The sequence below is a fragment of the Acipenser ruthenus genome, chromosome 3 (genome assembly GCF_902713425.1).
Source record: "Acipenser ruthenus chromosome 3, fAciRut3.2 maternal haplotype, whole genome shotgun sequence".
Taxonomy (NCBI): domain Eukaryota; kingdom Metazoa; phylum Chordata; class Actinopteri; order Acipenseriformes; family Acipenseridae; genus Acipenser; species Acipenser ruthenus.
Genome location: NC_081191.1, coordinates 92,338,829 through 92,358,149, shown reverse-complemented (window position 1 = coordinate 92,358,149; position 19,321 = coordinate 92,338,829). Strand labels below are relative to the sequence as shown.

The 19,321-nt window shown below is 38.1% G+C and overlaps 1 protein-coding gene across 3 annotated transcripts in view; it reads right to left on the bottom strand.

Annotated features, from left to right (window-relative positions):
* nktr (natural killer cell triggering receptor) overlaps positions 1-18,794 on the bottom strand; it is a 29,610-nt gene extending 10,816 nt beyond the window's left edge. For 2 of the 3 annotated variants that reach the window (XM_033993509.3, XM_033993510.3), the window contains exons 1-9: positions 18,692-18,794; positions 15,027-15,107; positions 12,804-12,878; positions 11,195-11,302; positions 10,478-10,522; positions 9,109-9,196; positions 5,782-5,811; positions 4,546-4,688; positions 1,259-1,466 (exon numbers count right to left, since the gene is read on the bottom strand). In XM_033993509.3, coding sequence (XP_033849400.1) covers positions 1,259-1,466; positions 4,546-4,688; positions 5,782-5,811; positions 9,109-9,196; positions 10,478-10,522; positions 11,195-11,302; positions 12,804-12,878; positions 15,027-15,084 — 755 coding nt within the window. In that variant the 5' untranslated portion in view covers positions 15,085-15,107; positions 18,692-18,794. Of the gene's footprint in view, positions 1-1,258; positions 1,467-4,545; positions 4,689-5,781; positions 5,812-9,108; positions 9,197-10,119; positions 10,148-10,477; positions 10,523-11,194; positions 11,303-12,803; positions 12,879-15,026; positions 15,108-18,691 lie in introns of those variants that run through there. The other variant, XM_033993512.3, reaches the window with a different exon arrangement.
* Between the last annotated feature and the right edge of the window lie 527 nt (positions 18,795-19,321).

Genomic DNA, 19,321 nt, shown 5'->3' with positions numbered 1-19,321 from the left:
GGGTAATTAATTGTATGTCAAAATAATGTCTAAAATAATGTAATTGTATGTAAAAATAATGTGATATCTTGTAACAATTGTAAGTCGCTCTGGATAAGGGTGTCTGCTAAGAAATAAATAATAATAATAATAATAATAATAATAATAATACTTGACCTGCAACTGTTTCAATTATTTTTAATTGTTAACATCCTGACAACTTTTTAACTTTAAAGTCTGTTTCAAACCTATATTCAAAATGGCTGCTCAAGTGCACTGGGGTTTGAGATCTATCCTTTAAATCACTGCAGGACGAAAGATAAAAAAAAAAAAAATCATCATAACAAGTGCTCTGGCTTTTCTGTTCCATACCACATCATGGATTGTTATTGCTGTGTTACCCGTGTGACAATGTGGGCAATCATCCTTACACCATCATCAGTGCACTAGAGTGGCCATGTTGAAAACAGCTTTGAAACAGACTTCAAAGTTAAGTGTAAAAAGTTGTCAGGATGTTACCAATGAAAAGAAAAATGAAAGGTACATTTAACCCTTAGTGGTCCAGGTCCAATTTATTTTCACACGCGCAGTTTATTTTAGACTCTGTTTAAAAGTATTTTTTTTCATAGTAAAACAGGTTTAAAAGGCACTGCATATCAACAGGACACTCAGTACTGCATCTCCAGCCCCGCCCCACCTCTCGTTCGCTGTTTTTTTCACATACCTCTTGATAGTAGTGCATACCGATAAATCATCTCCTGATCACTTGTTTTATCGCCAAACTCCTCAATAATGTGATCATCCAAGTCATTATTTTATTACTATAACATCTAAAAAAAGCTATGCAAATATCTGTGATATTGAGCGCTGGATGCAGCTATCTTGTTTGTTTATGTATGTGTTATCTATGTGATGCCGGGGCTATCTGTATTCATTTGATACGCCCCTTTTTTTTTTCGGCCTCTCTCGGCTCCTATCGATCTCACTCAGCCATTGAATGGTTTTCTCAGCTTTTTCCGGAGAAAAAACGACTACAGACCTGTTTTTTGCGTTTTTCTGATGATGTCGGACAGGGTCCGACATTGGACCGAAAGGGAAATTGCAATGTCGGACCAGGTACGACATAGGACCGCAAAGGGTTAAACAGTTGTAGCAACATTTGGGGACGTATAACGCTATATTGTGTTAGAATTGGTTAAACACTGTACAATAAAACAATGCTGGTTAAAGGGTTGGGCACAATGTAGGAGCTGCTTCTTCGTGGTTTATGGAAAATCACCTTGTTTGGCTTGCTGGGGGCTTCTTGCTGCTGCTTCCTCTTCTCTTCCCCTCCTTCCTTCTCTTGTTTAGATGCTTGTATCTGGTTCTGCGTTTGCGCTTGCGCGGCGGCGGCTGCTTCTCCTCTGTGTCGCTCTGGGACTCCGAGGTGGACGAAGACGATGAAGAATCCCATGAATGCGGAGAGATCTTCTTTCTGCGCTCCAGCACTACAAGACAATACATTACAAATACATACTGGAAACCAACACTGGGTGCAGGACTGCTTTGAGCTTCTCAGTATCTTATCACAGAAACACACAATGTTCATATTGTACTGCTTTGAGCTTCTCAATATCTGATCACAGAAACACACAATGTTCATATTGTACTGCTTTGAGCTTCTCAATATTTGATCACAGAAACACACGATGTTCATATTGTGTTGCTGTGGAAGGATCCACATCAATGTAATTGGTTCTAAAAATGCTAAAAAACAAAGAGCAAAAGCTGGAATGAGGCAACTACTTTAAATGTACATTAGAAGGGAGCATAGGTCCTACCCAATGTTACCGTCTGAATTAAAAACCATAAAAATAATGAGATTTATTAGAACATTTATATAAGCACATCATGATTTTCAATGTGTTTTACCAAACATTACCACAATAACTCTAGCGTCCGGTTAAGGTTCGAGGTCAGTGGTGTGGTCACCAACTCATTTAGCATAAAGGGTTTAACTTAGAAAACTTGACGTCACTACCTCAAATATAGATAACTTAGAAAATATGACGTCACTACCTCAAATATATTCTGAGATATGAGGCTTTGAAATTGGCGGTGGCAGCTTTATAACATAAATGACCAAAAGGGTGAATTTTTCTAGTACGATACCCGCGATCGAACTTGATGGATGAAAATCACAGAATACAACTGTATGCAGAGAATGACATCAACAGCTTGAAGCATTAGGTGTTTATCATTAGTAGATCTGAAAGTCACAGGACCCCAATAGGGCTGGTAACTGAGGTCACAGTTCAAAGTGAAGGCTGCTGTTGATTCTGCCCAGGGAGTTTCCCGAGCAAACAACATGACATTCCGAGCTGAAATGGGTTATGAGATCGTAGCGGCTGTAGATCCAGCGGCAGATTTGTTATATTATAATCATTGATGTTGTTTTATTGATTTACATCTTTAACATATTTTGTGTCCTAAACAGCTGCCTTATTTTACCCAAAGCTCAGTGTCCGAGTGTCTCATATTTGAGGTGATCCAATACAAGAGATACACGGTTTCCACAACAGGACAGAGTTAATTAACCTTTGTATAATCTAACAGATAGAAATACCCTATATCCATTTTAAAAGAACTGCAAAACATACAGACAGCGTCTAAATGAAGAGTGCAAGAGAGAAATGATTGCAAGTGTTGTACATTAATTAACATGATGTAAGCTGCTTGAAATGTGCTTAAACTCAATCAATTAAAACAAATACCAGCAGGTCTACACACCTAGTACAGCAGTTTAAAATGTAATCTGGAAAGTACAACTGCTTTAAAATTCAGCAGAATCGTTACCTTCTTTCATTAGTGTAATCTAGAACCACAGCATATGAGACCATTTATGATAACTGCATCATAATACTTATAAAATGCATCTGTTTAATACTGTACGGCACATCAATCAATATGACTGGTGTGTTAAATGAATCACAGCTGCACACATGTAGAACAGCAGCACGCAAAGTTTAGACCAGGACACAGCTGTGAAAATGATGCATGCAATACTCAAGATATTTACAGGAGACTTGGATAAATGAGGATTTTACACTGACCCATTTTCATAATTATACTGTATGGAAACTGTCCAAGTGTCTGGTATCAAGAGCTGTTAGCAGGGTATGCTCCTTGCTTTCTAGTAACTGTACTCAAGCACAGATCACATGGAATGCATTAGCGATTCTACTTTTCAATTATAAACAATGTAACCTGTTCTGTAAAAGTTTCCCTATGTGTTTTACTCTCTAAATTTCCCATACCGGAAAGACCCGCCTCCCTGTTGGATTATCTGAGCGCATCCTTCCTGTATTTCCCATTGACATCCCGACATTATGTGTTGAAAAGCCTCAGGGCTGAATCAACCAATCAGGAAGGACCACCGTCACATCCGACTGGCTACAATATTCAATATGGCGCAGACTAGGCTTTTAGTAACAGTATTTTTTGCTTTATTTTCGAACCAATTCTAAGAAAAGTACAGGTCATTCTGAAATATAAGCTTTATGTTTTTGCTCATGTTCCTCTGGTCTTGTCGGTTTTACTGATATTTGAATGGTACAAAGTGATCTCATCTCGTATTTCACCCCCATCTCTCGCCTGTTTAATTCTGCACAATTCTAACAAATATATAAGAATGTGTACACTCCTCTTAGGACTGTGCTAGAACAAAGACTTCAACCATGGAGGGTATGGAAGCAAATCTGCCTGTGACAAAACCATTGGTAAGTTATGAGCACCAGAAATGTGCGTAAGGAGAACTAATGGTTGTTTTGCAGTGATAATATAATGTAATTGTATGTAAAAAATAATGTGATATCTTGTAACAATTGTAAGTTGCCCTGGATAAGGGTGTCTGCTAAGAAATAAATAATAATAATAATAATAATAATAATAATGTCACTGGCTATCTTTCTTTTTTTACATTCTGTTTTCCAATTGTATTCTCAACACCTGAAGTGTTAAAAATAAACACTACTAATTCTACAATTGCTGTCTGTTATGTCACTATGTATTATAACAAATAATACACACCAAAACTGTACATGTAAGGCTGTAATTCTATCTCGGGTTTGTGGGGATAGAATTACAGCCTTACATGAAACCCTTACAGGCTTATTATGTACAGTTGGGTATATATTATTAATAATTATCATCATCATCCAAAAATAAGGTATTGACAATGTCGACCCAAGGGACTTTTTCGACCTGAAAAAAGAAACAAGGACCAGGGGTCACAAATGGAGATTAGATAAAGGGGCATTCAGAACAGAAAATAGGAGGCACTTTTTTTATACAGAGAATTGTGAAGGTCTGGCACCAACGCCCCAGTAATGTTGTTGAAGCCAACACCCTGGGATCCTTCAAGAAGCTGCTTGATGAGATTTTGGGATCAATAAGCTACTAACGACCAAATGAGCAAGATGGGCCAAATGGCCTCTTCTTGTTTGTAACCTTTCTTATGTTCTTAAACAGATTTCCTTTTAGCATTACTAAAATGAAGACAGACCTGTCAATCTGAGAAGCGCTTACCATCGTTGGCCGGCTTTGTTAACTGTCCGCAATCAATCACACGGACATCTGCGTAGGGTCTGCTGGCAGCGTCCGTTTTCAGATTCTCAATGTGCTTTATCACCTCAAAGCCTGAGATAACCAGCCCAAAGACAACGTGAACTCTGCAGAGACAAGGGGCAGGAGTTCAGACAGACAGGACAGGAGGAACCCATTCTGGAAGGCAACGTCATGTGACAGGAGGAACCCATTCTTATTGAGAGGAATGGTAGTTCCTCTTGCAAAATTATCAGCGAGAACTGCCAGACACTCTGTACAGCAAGGATAGTTTACGTGTTCAGGGTATTGGTGCAGCAAAAGTAAATCAGCCAAAAGCACCATTTCACTTTTAATTTGTAGTTTTCCAACACTCTTTGGTGAAATGTAGAAAAAAAGTCAGTAACTGTCATACAGTAAGAGAAATAAGTAATCAAAGTAAGGTAAAAACATCCTTGTCCTTCTCCTACTCCCTTTTTTTTGCAGACTGGTTCATTTACTTATGTATTTCTTATGACCCCCACCGCTTTTACAGTTGTGCCTATTAGCTTTGTGCTGGGCAAGGTTTCCCCAATGGTTTCTTGCAACTTAGCTTGTGTTTTTGATATCTCCACTTTAAATGGCTGGGCACTTTTGATAAGTTGGCGTTTTTTCACATTTCCAAGATGTTTTTGTTTCAGATTAAAGTCACAAAGAAGAGTGCCTTTACATCTTGAAATCCAGTTGGTTAAAACATGTTGCTGTATAGAAAGTGCAGTGATCTTACTGGTTCCCAACACCCACTAGGTTTTATTTTATGAATAATGCAATAGAAAAGGCAAGTCCCATGGACTAGATGTATTGTGCATTGCTCTTATTGAGAACAAGGCATGTCATCATGCTAGAGTTCAATCACAGTGAGAAATTCTGTCATCTTGCCAATATTCCCAGTTCTTAGAAAACAGATCTATTGTATTAAAAAAGAAACTGCAAATCGCAAGCTAACAATGAGAAGGATATGTTATTCTCCTAAACAAAGAGGTCGATTTTTGCTTAATGAATCAGTCACACTTATACTGATGTTTAAGAATACTTTTGCACAACTCAAACGTGAATACATTGGACTTCATACTAAATCAATTTCAGGGATCATTTCATTCGTTTTACTAAGAACACATGTTTTAAGTTAAGTGTATTGCTTACTTGGACTGTAAAATATTCTCAATTAAAAAAGGGTCTTACCCATCCAGATGAGGTGCTGTTTTTGTAGTTCTGTTTCATTGCAACCATGATGAAAAGCAGGTCATTTCACATTCAGAAAAGGAGTATTGGAGAGAAATAAGGACAGGTGAAGGGAAAAGGAGAAAAAATAAATGTCACTAATAATTAACTACTCCAAGAAGACACTCAACACTCAAAAGATGCCTACATACAATCCCCCCTCCTCCCACCAATCTATAATAGCTACAGCAATGGCCCATACAATACGTGTTCTAGATTGTTGAACTGGAAGAGAATACAGACAAGTCTAAACTGATTACAATGTTCGGTTGGAACATTTAAGCATGGTCTTGTTGCACACCTGGGAAGAAGTGAACCTCGAGAATAGTTCACAAAATGAAGCGGCCATGATTCCATCTTAAATCAAGTGACCAGAAATGTGGTTTTGAAATAATAATCAGCATCACTCATCGAGGAAGGCCCAGAGATGTTTAATACGGACTGGGAAAAAAAAAAACGTACCACCCACACCCACAACCAAATGTTCTAAACATGTGAGGGGTTCCATAGAGGCAGACTGCCTCTCTGTGGGTCAATCCTTCAGCAAAACAAAAAAACTGGCAGCAGAGACACAGCTGAGAGGACTGTCAACAAGGAACCTATAGTGAAGAAAACAGTACAGGAGCCATGCCAACCACTGACTACAGAAAGACAAATAAAACAGATTCAACAGAGTGTTCTTAGAGATGAGAACACATTGCTAGTCATTGCTATCATCATTAGAACAGTGAGCAGAGAGAGAAGCACAGCCTCAGAATGACACTTTACCTTGGAAGCGCAGGATGCTAGTGTTTCTGTAAATTTTACACAAAAATGGCAAGAGAAATTGTAATACATTTTTAGACAAAAAGGAGTCCAAGTTTTTAACATTGCATAAGTCAAGCAGCAAATATATATATATATATATATATATATATTCCCTGCATTTACATGTGGTAGAAATTGTTACACCAAGCAGAAAAACACAGTACTGGAAAAGAGAGTTATTCTAACACTGGGGTTCATTTTATTTTAAAATATCCATCCCACTTTAACTAAAGACAATACCAAGCTAAACAGGACATGAACGTTATGCTCACCATGTAGAAGATACTGTTACATATGTCGTTTTTTGTTTCTTTTTTGTACAGCACTTGATATTGTACTTGTGTATAGTATTTAGTGTATATTAAAACATGTATAATACAAATGCAATCATAGAGCAGTTGATAAGGACTCCCAAGCAAAAGCTTTTGACATTGTATTTTTGTGTAGTATTTATTAAACATGTCTAAATACAAATAATCATGTTTAGTGCATAACATGTCTAATACACAAATGCAATGATAGAGCAGATATAAAGACTCCCTAGCACAAGCACAGAGATATTCCAACTATTAACAGCTGCTCTGTATGGACCAGTTCTTTTAATGGTCTTCAAGTTTTATTAATCTGCATGTCAGTTACTATTAAAACGATCTATTCAAATTGAATTTAATTCAATTCAATTGTTTCTTTCCAAGAGAAATGCAATAATAAAATGCACTGAAATCACAAGCTATATGTATACATTTATTTTTTATATAAATAGTAATATAAATTGTAAAATGCTTTGAGCTCATTTATGCTTAAATTAAAAAATAAGTGATTTAATAATGCTTACATGCAACATGCCAAGTGAGAAACAATGTAATCAACCCTTGCAAGAAAAGCAATCAGAATGTGGCTGAAGCAGTACAGTATTACAGTAAATGCAACATGTCATTTTAACACTAATGGAGTGCATGTCTGCAGGGGCTCTGGGTTTTTTTTTTGTTTGAATGGCAGTGGTATTAAGATCTGTCCCTGTTAAGATCAATTGAATAGACCCCATTCAGTATTTACATATGCTGAAATATTCATTCTGAAAGCTGGGGGGAAATCAATGAATTGACGAAAAAAGAAAACCCAAAAGGCATGAACCTATTTACTGAATGACCTAGTAAACATTGTGTGTGTGTGTGTGTGTGCGTATGAGGGAGAAATCAAATAAAACCATGGCAATGGCAATTAAGCGACAGAAGACATCCGTGTATGATTAAAATGACAAACGCATACATTTACAGAGTAGCACCATTCAGCCTAAACTAGCATGAAAGATGGTATTTAAAAACACAAAGAAATGGCTCCAAACTCATGGGTGACTGAACTTGAAACAGACCTTTTTTACAATGACAAATTAGCTTTGTGTGTTGGAATATTGAATGGCAGGCTGAGCAATCAAGCAGGCTGGTCCGAGGGGCCGGCACAGCAAGCAGTACCGACAAGCATTAGAAAGGTTGTTATACAATCAGGTGGCACGGCTGCGAAACTTTCAGAAGCTTTGAATATTAATCAACATAAAACCTGCAGCTACCTCCTTGTGTATTCTTAACTCTGGACATGAATGTCATGATGACATCCTTCAGTAACATTCACTGCTATCTTTTCATGACGCCATTTCATTTCCCAGAAAGACGTTGACAAAAGTGCTAGGCACTCTGAAATTAGGGTTAAAACCTCATTATAAAAAGACACTGCGCTTGAAAGCATGGCAAGTTACATGCTATAATGAGGTTCAATGAATGGGATTTTAACAGGATTTAAGCAGTAGGAGAAAAGCATCACCACAGTGTTAATCAAAGTAAAATGTTTAATGAGGTTAAAAAAAGATGAAATGACAGGAATCAGCAGGACAATGGAGAAATAATAAGATATAAAAATGTAGTTGAGAAAAAATAGCAGCCGTTCATTATAAAGACCTAGTATCATGATTGCTCAGCTCCCATGAATCATTGACATCACCATGACATGAATGTTCAGCATGTCAGTGAAAGAGCTGGTATACAGGGTGCGCTAAATAAGTGAGCGGCTCACAGCGAAAATGTTTCTGCTCACTGATGAAACCTGCTCTGTAGCTCAGTGAGAATGTTTCTGCTCACTGATGAAACCTGCTCTGTAGCTCACAGTGAGACTGTTTCTGCTCACTGATGAAACCTGCTCTGTAGCTCACAGTGAGAATGTTTCCGCTCAACTGATGAAACCTGCTCTGCAGCTCACAGTGGGACTGTTTCTGCTCACTGATGAAACCTACTCTGTAGCTCTGAGCTGCTCAGGAGGAGCGGAGCTGAGTTAGCTGTTAAATGGGTTGTCATTAAGCAGCTCTATGCGGCTCACTTACTTAACGCACCCACAGTACAGCATGTGTTTGTGTAGGACTGAGACCCATCTTTCCAATGAATGATGCTTCCCTGCTTCCAACTCCTCAACACCAAAATGAAAGCTACTCACATGAAAAACTGTGACCCGTTCGTGTCTTTGCCTCGGTTTGCCATTGATAAAAGGAATGCTCTGTCATGTTTGAGAACAAAGTTTTCATCTGTTCGAAGAAAGAAACAGCGAGTCAGCCCCCTCTTTACTATCCCATAACAGAAACTGTGCGCGTGTAAACAGCAAGCCCTCGAGAGGAAGGCTGGGCTTGTTATGCTGGCCCCAAATGTTACATTCAGTATTAGGACTTTCAAAATCACTGGGAACAAACCTGCCCATTTTACATTGATTTAATAAAGATAAACGATCTATCAGTCTGAAAGCCGCAGTGCAATCTGACTTCTAAAATAAAAGGCTGTAGGTTTCAATGCACAAAGGTTCAGTAAATGCACTTGATTTGTAAGCTACTAGGCAGTTCAAAAACCTGTAAAGAGCTCATTTTAATTCAAAATTATCACCTTTAAAAGGAATCATTGAGTACATACATACTGTAGGTTCAAGTAGAAGGGAACTAACTACATTCATTCATGCAATATTTACAGCCAAAACATAGTAGCCTTTAACTTGCCTTAATGCTGAATGCCTTGTATCTTACAAATATAAATATTTCAGTAAAATCACTGAAATTGTACTTTGCTTTAAAATATTTATTTACAGATTTATGGCCAGTCCTAACCAGGCATGAACTACAAAACAAAATGTACTTTTTAGTGACCAACATAACAAATCCAAACCCCTCGATTACTGTATTTACATGATTCTTAAAAGCAAAAGAAACTACCGTATATAGAAATGTATTTTTAAAAAAAACATTACAGAAAGCATAAGGAATGTTCAATACATTTTGATAAAACACTAAACAAAACAAAAAAAAAAATAGTGAGTGGGGGGAAAAAATCTCTCCAAGTCTCCAATCAATTTAGAAATCCATCCATTCATTGACAGTAGAAGACTCTTGTTACCCATGTTCTCGATGGGGAGGGTGGAAGGGAACAATGTTTGAATTGTGTTACTGAGCTTTGCATCTCTTACCTTTTCATTTTGCAAAAGACCACACTCTCTATAAATAAAAGAATATGTTGAAATTTTAGGCAGGAAGATTGGATTTTTCATGAAAAGAATTGCCTAACCTCCATGCTGAAAGTCAGAAAAAAATACTAAAAAATAAATAAATAAAAGTAAAACTTTTTTTTTTTAAAACAAAACAAAATAAAAAAGGAAACAGTATCTGTGTCCCAGAGCATGCACATAGTCACTTCCCATCCAGCATTAGCTTCATGCACAAGAGGAGAAGCTGAAAGTTAATAGATCTGAAGGGACTTAGCTTTGTATTATATTTTGTGAACTCCCCAGCCATTTAAAGATGACTCTGTTGTATATTCATGCTTACCTTCAAAATAGCCACCATATATTGATTCACCTCCTCTTCCATTACCTGCAACCGCACAAAAAACAAAACCAAAGTGTTCTATCTTAAAGTAGACTTGGATTCAAGCTCTGTGAACGAGACAGTCTAGCTATCTGAAGGCTCTTACACCAGAATCAGTTTAAATACTTTCATCAATCGATAACCCAAAAAACATTTCAGTTACAGGTCAGTCCTCCACATCTAGTCTATTCTGGACAGCAGAGTAACTAATATCATAACCTCTGAGTAACCTGCAAAGGTTATTTGCAGAAGCACATCCTGCTTTGAATGTGATCAGCCTGCTTTGTATGCACCAGTTTCCCTTCGTAAGTAAGTTCTGCTGTATATCACTAGTGGCAGGTTTAAAATCATCGTTCAAACTAAAACACACGCCACAAAACACCAACATTACACCCCAATAATATGTCTATTAATGCGAAATGATGACCTTGGTTGCTAGGCGCTCAGATAACATCTGGTTTTCCAGAGAAAATTATGCTTTCTGTCAGTTTGTCATTCACACTCTAGAAGTCTAAACTAAGTCGCTAAAGGCATAAAGCAACAGTTAAATTAGCACTAGTTAAATGCTAGATTTAAATTATTAATGTGCCTTAAAATAGCGCACTATGTTGTAAAATGCTGTTGTAACCTTGGCTCTTTATTCCTTTAAAAAGAGCGAACTAGTAAATTGAGGTTTACCTTCAATGAAATCCCCACCCTGGATCATGAAGTTTTTAACAATGCGATGGAAGGTGGAGCCTTTGTAACATAGCTTCTTTCCTGTTGTTTTTCCTCTTCCTTTTTCACCTGTAAACAGCACAAACATTGGCATCCATTTACACGTATTGTTTCAATTCTGAACTAGAGCAGACACGCTGCAGCACTTCAGTATCCTCAATGGCAGAACTCTCTCTTCCTCTAGGAGATACAACACTCTGCTTCTCTAGGAGTTAGAGAGACAACACTCTGCTTCCCTAGGAGTGAAGGAGATACAACACTCTGCTTCTCTAGGAGTTAGAGAGACAACACTCTGCTTCTCTAGAAGTGAAGGAGATACAATACTCTTCTCTAGGAGTGAAGGGGATACAACACTCTGCTTCTCTAGAAGTGAAGGAGATACAACACTCTCCTCTAGGAGTGGAGTGAAGGCGATCCAACACCCTGCTTCTCTAGGAGTGAAGGAGATCCAACACTCTGCTTCTCTAGGAGTTAGAGAGACAACACTCTGCTTCTCTAGGTGTGAAGGAGATACAACACTATGCTTCTCTAGGTGTGAAGGAGATAGAACACTGCTTCTCTAGGAGTGAAGGAGATACAACACTGTTTCTCTAGACGTGAAGGAGATACAACACACTGTTTCTCTAGACGTGAAGGAGATACAACACACTGCTTCTCTAGGAGTTAAGCACTCTGCTTCTCTAGGAGTTAGAGATACAACACTGCTTCTAAAAAGGATGTTTTGCATATTAAAACGAATAATAAAAAAGAAAACTGTCAAGAAACATTGGAGTCATGTTGTTATCGACAGCAGGCTCTTCATTCATTGTACAAGAAAACTCTTTCATTGGGCCCCACTTGATGTACAGTAAAAGGACCGGAAGGAGTATTAACTGGATTCCACAATGGAATCATGCCGAAGTGCTGTGCTTGAGACCCCAGATAAAAACAACATGTTCAACCTCAGGGGTCTGCGAGTGAATACCAACCTTTTGTTGGTTTCATCATCAGCACATGTTGCCTAAAATACCCGAATGTTTAAACTATACAGTAAATGGTATATCACTTTTGATAATCATTGCCTACCTCAATAGTATATCCCAGGTCCTTAGTCCCTGCAGGCACCTGCCATGCACTAGACCTCAATCTCCACCAAAATACATTCAACAATGCAGTCTAAAGCGCTCTCATTTCTCTTTTGTGCATTACTGTTTTTTTTCTGAGCTGTTTTTGTTAGTTTAATTATAGCCCCTCTTATTGGCATCATGAGAAGAGATGAGGATTTAAAGTGAATGGATAGCATTAGTTTTCAGAACATACACTAGCTGTATTAGAACACATCTGAGCCCCTCCCCGGTGGGTTCTGGTAGCTTTTTGCAAATTCAAAAGGTCACTGGCTTCAAATCATTCCTGCAGATTAGCTGGCTGTGCCCTGTCAACACCCCTAGTTTGAAGTGTATGGAGTTGCTGTCAAGTAGAGTGTCACCGGCTAAACAAAAACAAAAACCACACAGATCCTGCTGGCTTAGCAGACTGTGCCCCCCCCCCACCCCCAGTGACTATTAGTATCCTTTACAAAGATTTCACTTACCTGTGCACAAGCCAAGAAAATTTGTACATGTCTTGGGACAGACATCCGAAAAAAGCTGGAAGACAATGCGTCCAACTGAAAAAAAAAAAATAATGAAACGAATTCTCAATGCCGACATCTACAATGCTGCATTAGAAAAGGTTCTGTCTGCATTATGCATCTGAATAAAAAATAACAAAAAAAAAAAAAAGAGGATGGGTTAACTGCCACAACTGTCACTAGATAGGTTTCTTAAATTAGCTTCTGTGGGATTAAAATAATTTGAAGAGTGCAAATGAAATCATAGAACTCCAAAAGCACATATGAAACACTGAATTCCATCGCAGCATGCTCTCTTCCCACTGAGAAATAAGTGGAATACAGAGTAAACGAAGTGCGTTTGGGAAGACCTTTTCATCATCCAATTTATTGAACAGAAACACTTGACTGATGTGGCAAAGGGAGAAAAAGAAGGCTGTTATTTATCAGTTCTCATGTTTCAGCAGGTTAACACATCTCTGAAAACGGCAAATGGAGAATGTTAACATTTTAGATCTTGCATACTTCATAATAGAAAAGAACATATTCATTCTTTGGCTACATTATCAGTCCAGTGATATTGCATTACCATGTTAACTGCTCTATGTTCTGTGGAAACCTGATAACATCAGCAGTCACTTTGCTATGAAAATAAGTTCAGGGAACAATCTTATCTTCAATGAAACATTAATAAAACACAAACTATTTAAAAGGAAAAGCAGAACAGCCCAAATGAACAGCCCAATTGTACGTCCATTATTTCAGGTTGAAAGAGCAAAAATGACTCCTACACAATTGTAAATTAAATGTATTATACTGTACTATATAGATCAATTAGCTGTACATGCTATTACTACTATTAATTAGTAGTAATGAGAAAAAGGTGAGAAAATGTATTGCAGCTTCTATTCACTTTATGCATTGCTGTGAGTAGATCTATTCAGCTTATTTACTATATTAAATAGGGCACTATAATCTTTTCTATTAGTATATTTTTCATTGTTTGGCTTCCATTAAACGACATGGGCAAAGTGAAACTCTTGTATCAGCATGACCTGCATCCACTATATGCACATGTGAAATGTGTGGGCATTCAGTCCAGACAGACCGATGCCTCGTTTACTTTTACTTTTCAAGCACTTAAAGGGCTAAATTACTGATGTGAGGTGATTTGACCACTAGGGCTGTGCTGCTGAAACAGGTTTTGTATCACGATTTTCCATTAATAACTAACAGAAATTACTGTTGCCCACCCCTCGTGTGCCATTTTTAAAACCATGTCACTTTTAAGCATTAGTTACTTAATGATACAAATAAACACCTTTTGTTTACTAAAATCTTTGAATAGTACCAAAGGCATTAAAAAAGAGAGAGATCAAAAATAGATACGGTTTACCCAGACTGCCCCAAGCTGACAAGCTTATTAAGAGCCTTGAATGGGATACTTCAAAAGTGAGTCAGTCCTTAAACAGCCCTGGCATAAAAAACCTTCCTAATTACTCTCATGCAAATGAGCTCAGAATATATTTCCATCTGGGTTCTGAGGAAAGATCAATTCAAACACAGTTGAGTTGAAATTGAAATAACAACTCTAAAGCTAATTCCATTCCTCCTATGAGAAACACTGTTACCACAATGCCATTACATATTTAAGAATGTGTTATAGACATATTGGGCACAGTAAATAGCAGGAGGGACACGCACAGCACAGTAACAGCAGGAGGGACACGCAGAGGACAGTAACAGCAGGAGGGACACGCAGAGCACAGTAAACAGTAGGAGGGTCACGCAGAGCACAGAAACAGCAGGAGGGACATGCAGAGCACAGTAACAGCAGGAGGGACATGTAGAGTAGAGTAACAGCAGGGACATGTACATTTACATGTGTGTATTTACTATTCACTACTAGCTCACAGTTGCAGAGGAGGGTAGATATTGTACAGGAGTCCAGTCACACACACCCCCCTAGTGGTCATTTCTAAAAGCACATCTCAATTCAGAAAACCCCCCTTTCAGAAGCAGCCCTGGTGGCTGAAGGACATGCAGTTAGTGAGGCTGGTAAATAATAAACAACGCACAACAGCAGTAGAGCATTAGAAGCATTACACAGGGTGGGATAGTATGAACATAAAGAAGGAGATATCAATAATAAAAATGATCACTCAATGAATTATTAATAAGAGAAATACCAGCACTGTCTCTTACCTGGCTCTCGATTGATTTCAACGTCAAAGTAGCACTGGGGCCGGTCTTGAACACCCATTTCCAAAGATGTTCCTTCTGAACCTAAAGAATGAAAGCAGGCAGGACTGAGTGACAGCCTGGCAGCAAAGACTGTTCCCTTTCTTCAGCACACCACTTTCAGAAGGAATCCTTTCTGTCCCTCATTAATGCAACACGACAAAGTGTAAGAGCGCTGGTTAAAGCCTTATCTGCTATTGCAACATATTTAAATGCAAACCCCTTTTTTTGAATACATCAACATGTCACACTGTTAAGAGATCAGAAGCCAGAATCCAGCTGCTGTTCTGTAATGAACTCAAATAAACTCATCCAGATGAGAGCTGAACACATGAAAGAACTAGAAAGAAGAAGGACGATGCAGCAGAAGGAAGGGAGTGTGTGTGTGTGTGAATGTATGAGCTGCAAATTAAGGAGCAGCAGCAAAGTAAATGAGGGAAAGCAAGCTCTGGTGAAGCACCTTTTCTCTCTGAATTTGCAGAGGTGGATTTATTTACAATCTGGGAATGCAAACTATACATTACAGTAAACACACAGCCCTTAACCCAGGGGTGTTCAGTCACGGTCCTGGAGGGCCATTCCACTCCAGGTGTAACAGGGAAAATGAGATCACGACCTGCTTCTGAGGCTGGATGGGGGTTTCATTGGTTCAATTTAACAATTTAGAACAGGGTTGGAACAAAGACCAAGACTGGAAAGGCAACTACCTGCTTTCATACAAATATACAGCTTGAATCCCTACAGCTGGAGCTGCCTTTGAAAATAAAGGGGTCGATCAACAACAAAGCATAATTAACAATATATACAGGAACTTGATTATGGGACACTACTGTTTTAGACAGCAGGAAATTATTTTCAACAGTTTGAGGTATTGCTGAAAAATATCAAATAAAGTGAAGACCGCCTCACCAGGAGTTGAGCGACAGTTTCAAAAATGGAAAATGAAAAAGAGCTCTGTGTGATACATGAGAGGAATATAAAAAAAAAAAAAAACAACAGGATCATCACAGCAGCTCGAGACAATTTAAAAGTTTTAGACAGCAAAACGTAAACAAACCAGATTCTGCACGCGGACACATAGGGATCTCTATGGAAGGCCATCCGTGTCTGAGAAGCGTTGTACTACTTGGAACGTCATTCTGAAATGCCTCGATTAAAGTGTCCAACTTGCTGGAAATGCGGTGTAGTGATTTTTATATTATATATATTTTTTTGCTGCGACTTTGTTATGTGGAATGTAATAAACGAGAACCAAAAGTTTTTCCCCCTTCATTTTACAAAGCCATTTCCACGATTATTTTATTTGAACTGTTAAAGTTTAATTTCAGTTTCCGTTTGCTTGTTCAGCTACAAAATGCACAAGTAAGAACATAAGAAAGTTTACAAATGAGAGGAGGCCATTCGGCCCATCTTGCTCGTTTGGTTGTTAGTAGCTTATTGATCCCAGCTTCAACAACATTACTGGGGAGTTGGTTCCAAACCCTCACAATTCTCTGTGTAAAAAAGTGCCTCCTATTTTCTGTTCTGAATGCCCCTTTATATAATCTCCATTTGTGACCCCTGGTCCTTGTTTCTTTTTTCATGTCAAAAAAGTCCCCTGGGTCAACAATTGTTATTACTTTATGAAAACATGTTGATGGCCACTGTTTACTGTGAAGAAACTGCAATGGCAAGGAATGAAAAAAAAAAAGTAAAAAATAAATAAAATGCGGTGTCAACTTTATGTACTATTTATTTTGGTTATAAACAAAACAATGTTTAACTTGAACTGTTAGTTGGCATCCTTTGTTTTGTAGTTAATGCACTGGGGTAAAGTAAGTCCAACACAACATATTCTTTACTCCTGGGATATTTTTCTATATTAACGTTACATAGTGTAAGGTCTTGCTGTAAAATAAAGGCGCACACACACACTCAGGGGCCACACAACCATCTCCCTGCTGCTATGTTGTCTCTGCCTGCGTTCAGAGCAATATAACGGCTTTTATTACTTTTTGAAAACGAACAAATATTCGAACGAACAATGAAACTGTGGTTTGTTTTTAATGCTTGAGAGTGGACTTTAATGAGCGTTAAAATAAAATAATTGCAGTTGACTTTAGAGATCCCACTGAGTTGAATTACTGACAGTGACTATGACTGAATTTGTTTGTAGGATGTGTATGTTGGATGGACAGTAAGCTTCATTAATTCAAGGCACTGTGTATAGCTTAAGAAAAATACAGCACATTGCTTCTGGTGAATCTAGAGGAACCCATCTGAAATTCTGATATTAATCATAACATTCAATCCCATTAATCAAATGTGCAAGGAGGTACAGTCCAGGTCACAACATAGGTGGCATATAGTAATCCTACTGGTTTTTAAGGCTATAACATTGTACCCCACAGATATAGTTGATGATAAAGGCATAACTTCTACTATAATAATGCATTCTATTAACTACTCAACTGTATACAGTAGTTTAAGTCCAGCACTTTCATTTAACAGTGCATGCTTAGCGGATCAAGCATATATAAATGTGCTTGCCTGAGCATGACCGAATCCAGTCTTTGCACAGGAAAGAAGCTGTGAAATGAAGGTGGTTCTGTGGCTCAATGGGATGTGCTTGGTTATAGTAGACAGTACCTGTCATGTATAAACAAGGCCTGTTAGAAGGACTGTCTCTTCAAGCATGAATAGTAACCACGTTCACACAGACTTCCCAGGTAATTACAATACCAGTGAGTCTGTCACTGGGATCCTGTACAGAGATAGGGGCAGCATGTGTTAAGATAGATGCCAAATGTGAATTTTTATTAATGTAAAAGTATCTGTGCTTGTTTTGAAGCAAGGACGTTGGCTGGTTTTGGGAGCAGAGGATTTGGAAAAGTAAATACTAAATTGGCAAAACATTTGGGTTACCCGCTGGTGTAGCTAAACTACCACAGATTACAGCAGTTTTCAAGCACAATGTATTCCCAAACAATTATTCAGGTTTATATGGCCCAACATAAAAAGAAGCTTCAGCAAAACGTAAGTTTGTATTACAGTGACAGAAATAAGACACTCCACTTCAGTTATGTCTTACTGTAAAGCGCCTTGTAGTACCAACTGCCCACAACTATGGAACGACTAAACAAGCAAAAATATTGTACAAAGATGAACATGGAGTTTAAAAGTACCTCGACAATAATAAGTCACAGAGTACAGTATGTATAACAATGGCGAACTGGCTGCCAGATTACTTTAGAATACAACTGGCAAAACAATCGCGTTTATTTAGGCTACTCAGAGACGCACTACCGCCAGCTACTACGCAGTTTCAAAGTGAAACCAAAACTAAAAACACCTAACCGTAAAACTAGGTATAATAAAAAAATACATTGATCTGTTAAAATCTTTTTAGAGACAAACACAAATTAGTGACGTATAAAGCGGCTGTGGTCTTTTGCATGAACGACTGACTACAAAAAACACGCTATCTCGGGAGACTTTAGTATTCAAATCCCGTGCTCTGGGAAGACAATACATACTGCCTCAACACAACAGACCACAATCGTAATACTAATCGAAAATGAACATTTACTTATATAACGACTGCAGTCAACACTGCTAATTGCCTTTAGAAACATCGCTCGTTCTCTTACCTGCCCTTCACGTAGCTTTGACTGCAACTGTTTCCAATCAAAGCGGAGCCTCGCAGAACTCCCTTCCTCCCCTCCCGTTGTCTGCCGGGAAACTGGAGGAATCGTCTTAAGGGCATGGTCACAAATGGTAATTGAGTCGGTGCAAAATGCTGTAGCTTCGTCTAAGAAAAGCAGTCGTGGTGAAGGACGTTTTAAACACATACGCTTTGGGATTTCCGTCTGAAGTTTTTGTTTTTATAGTTTCAGTGTGGTGGGTGTTCTTGGAGAACAGCAGAGTACCTGAGGTTACATAAAGTTAGAATGTATTTTGAACCTGCTGTATATGAAATATGACTTACCCCAGTACTGAGGGAAATAAATAAATGCAGAGTTTTATTGATTTATTATTGACATTTTCTTGGGTAAAGGGGAATTGAAAGAAATCCCTGATTTATAAACAGTTCAGTTCTTTATTAAATACTGTATATGATGTAAATTACATGAATAATTTATCAAATGTAGCCTATCAAAACAGATGTACAAAATGAATTGTCTAAATGAGCCATGAATTAAAGCTTTGTGAATATGGCTGTATGAAGCATGTATTGCAAATGAAAGCATCATTCAATTCAAATGGAATATCTACATTCA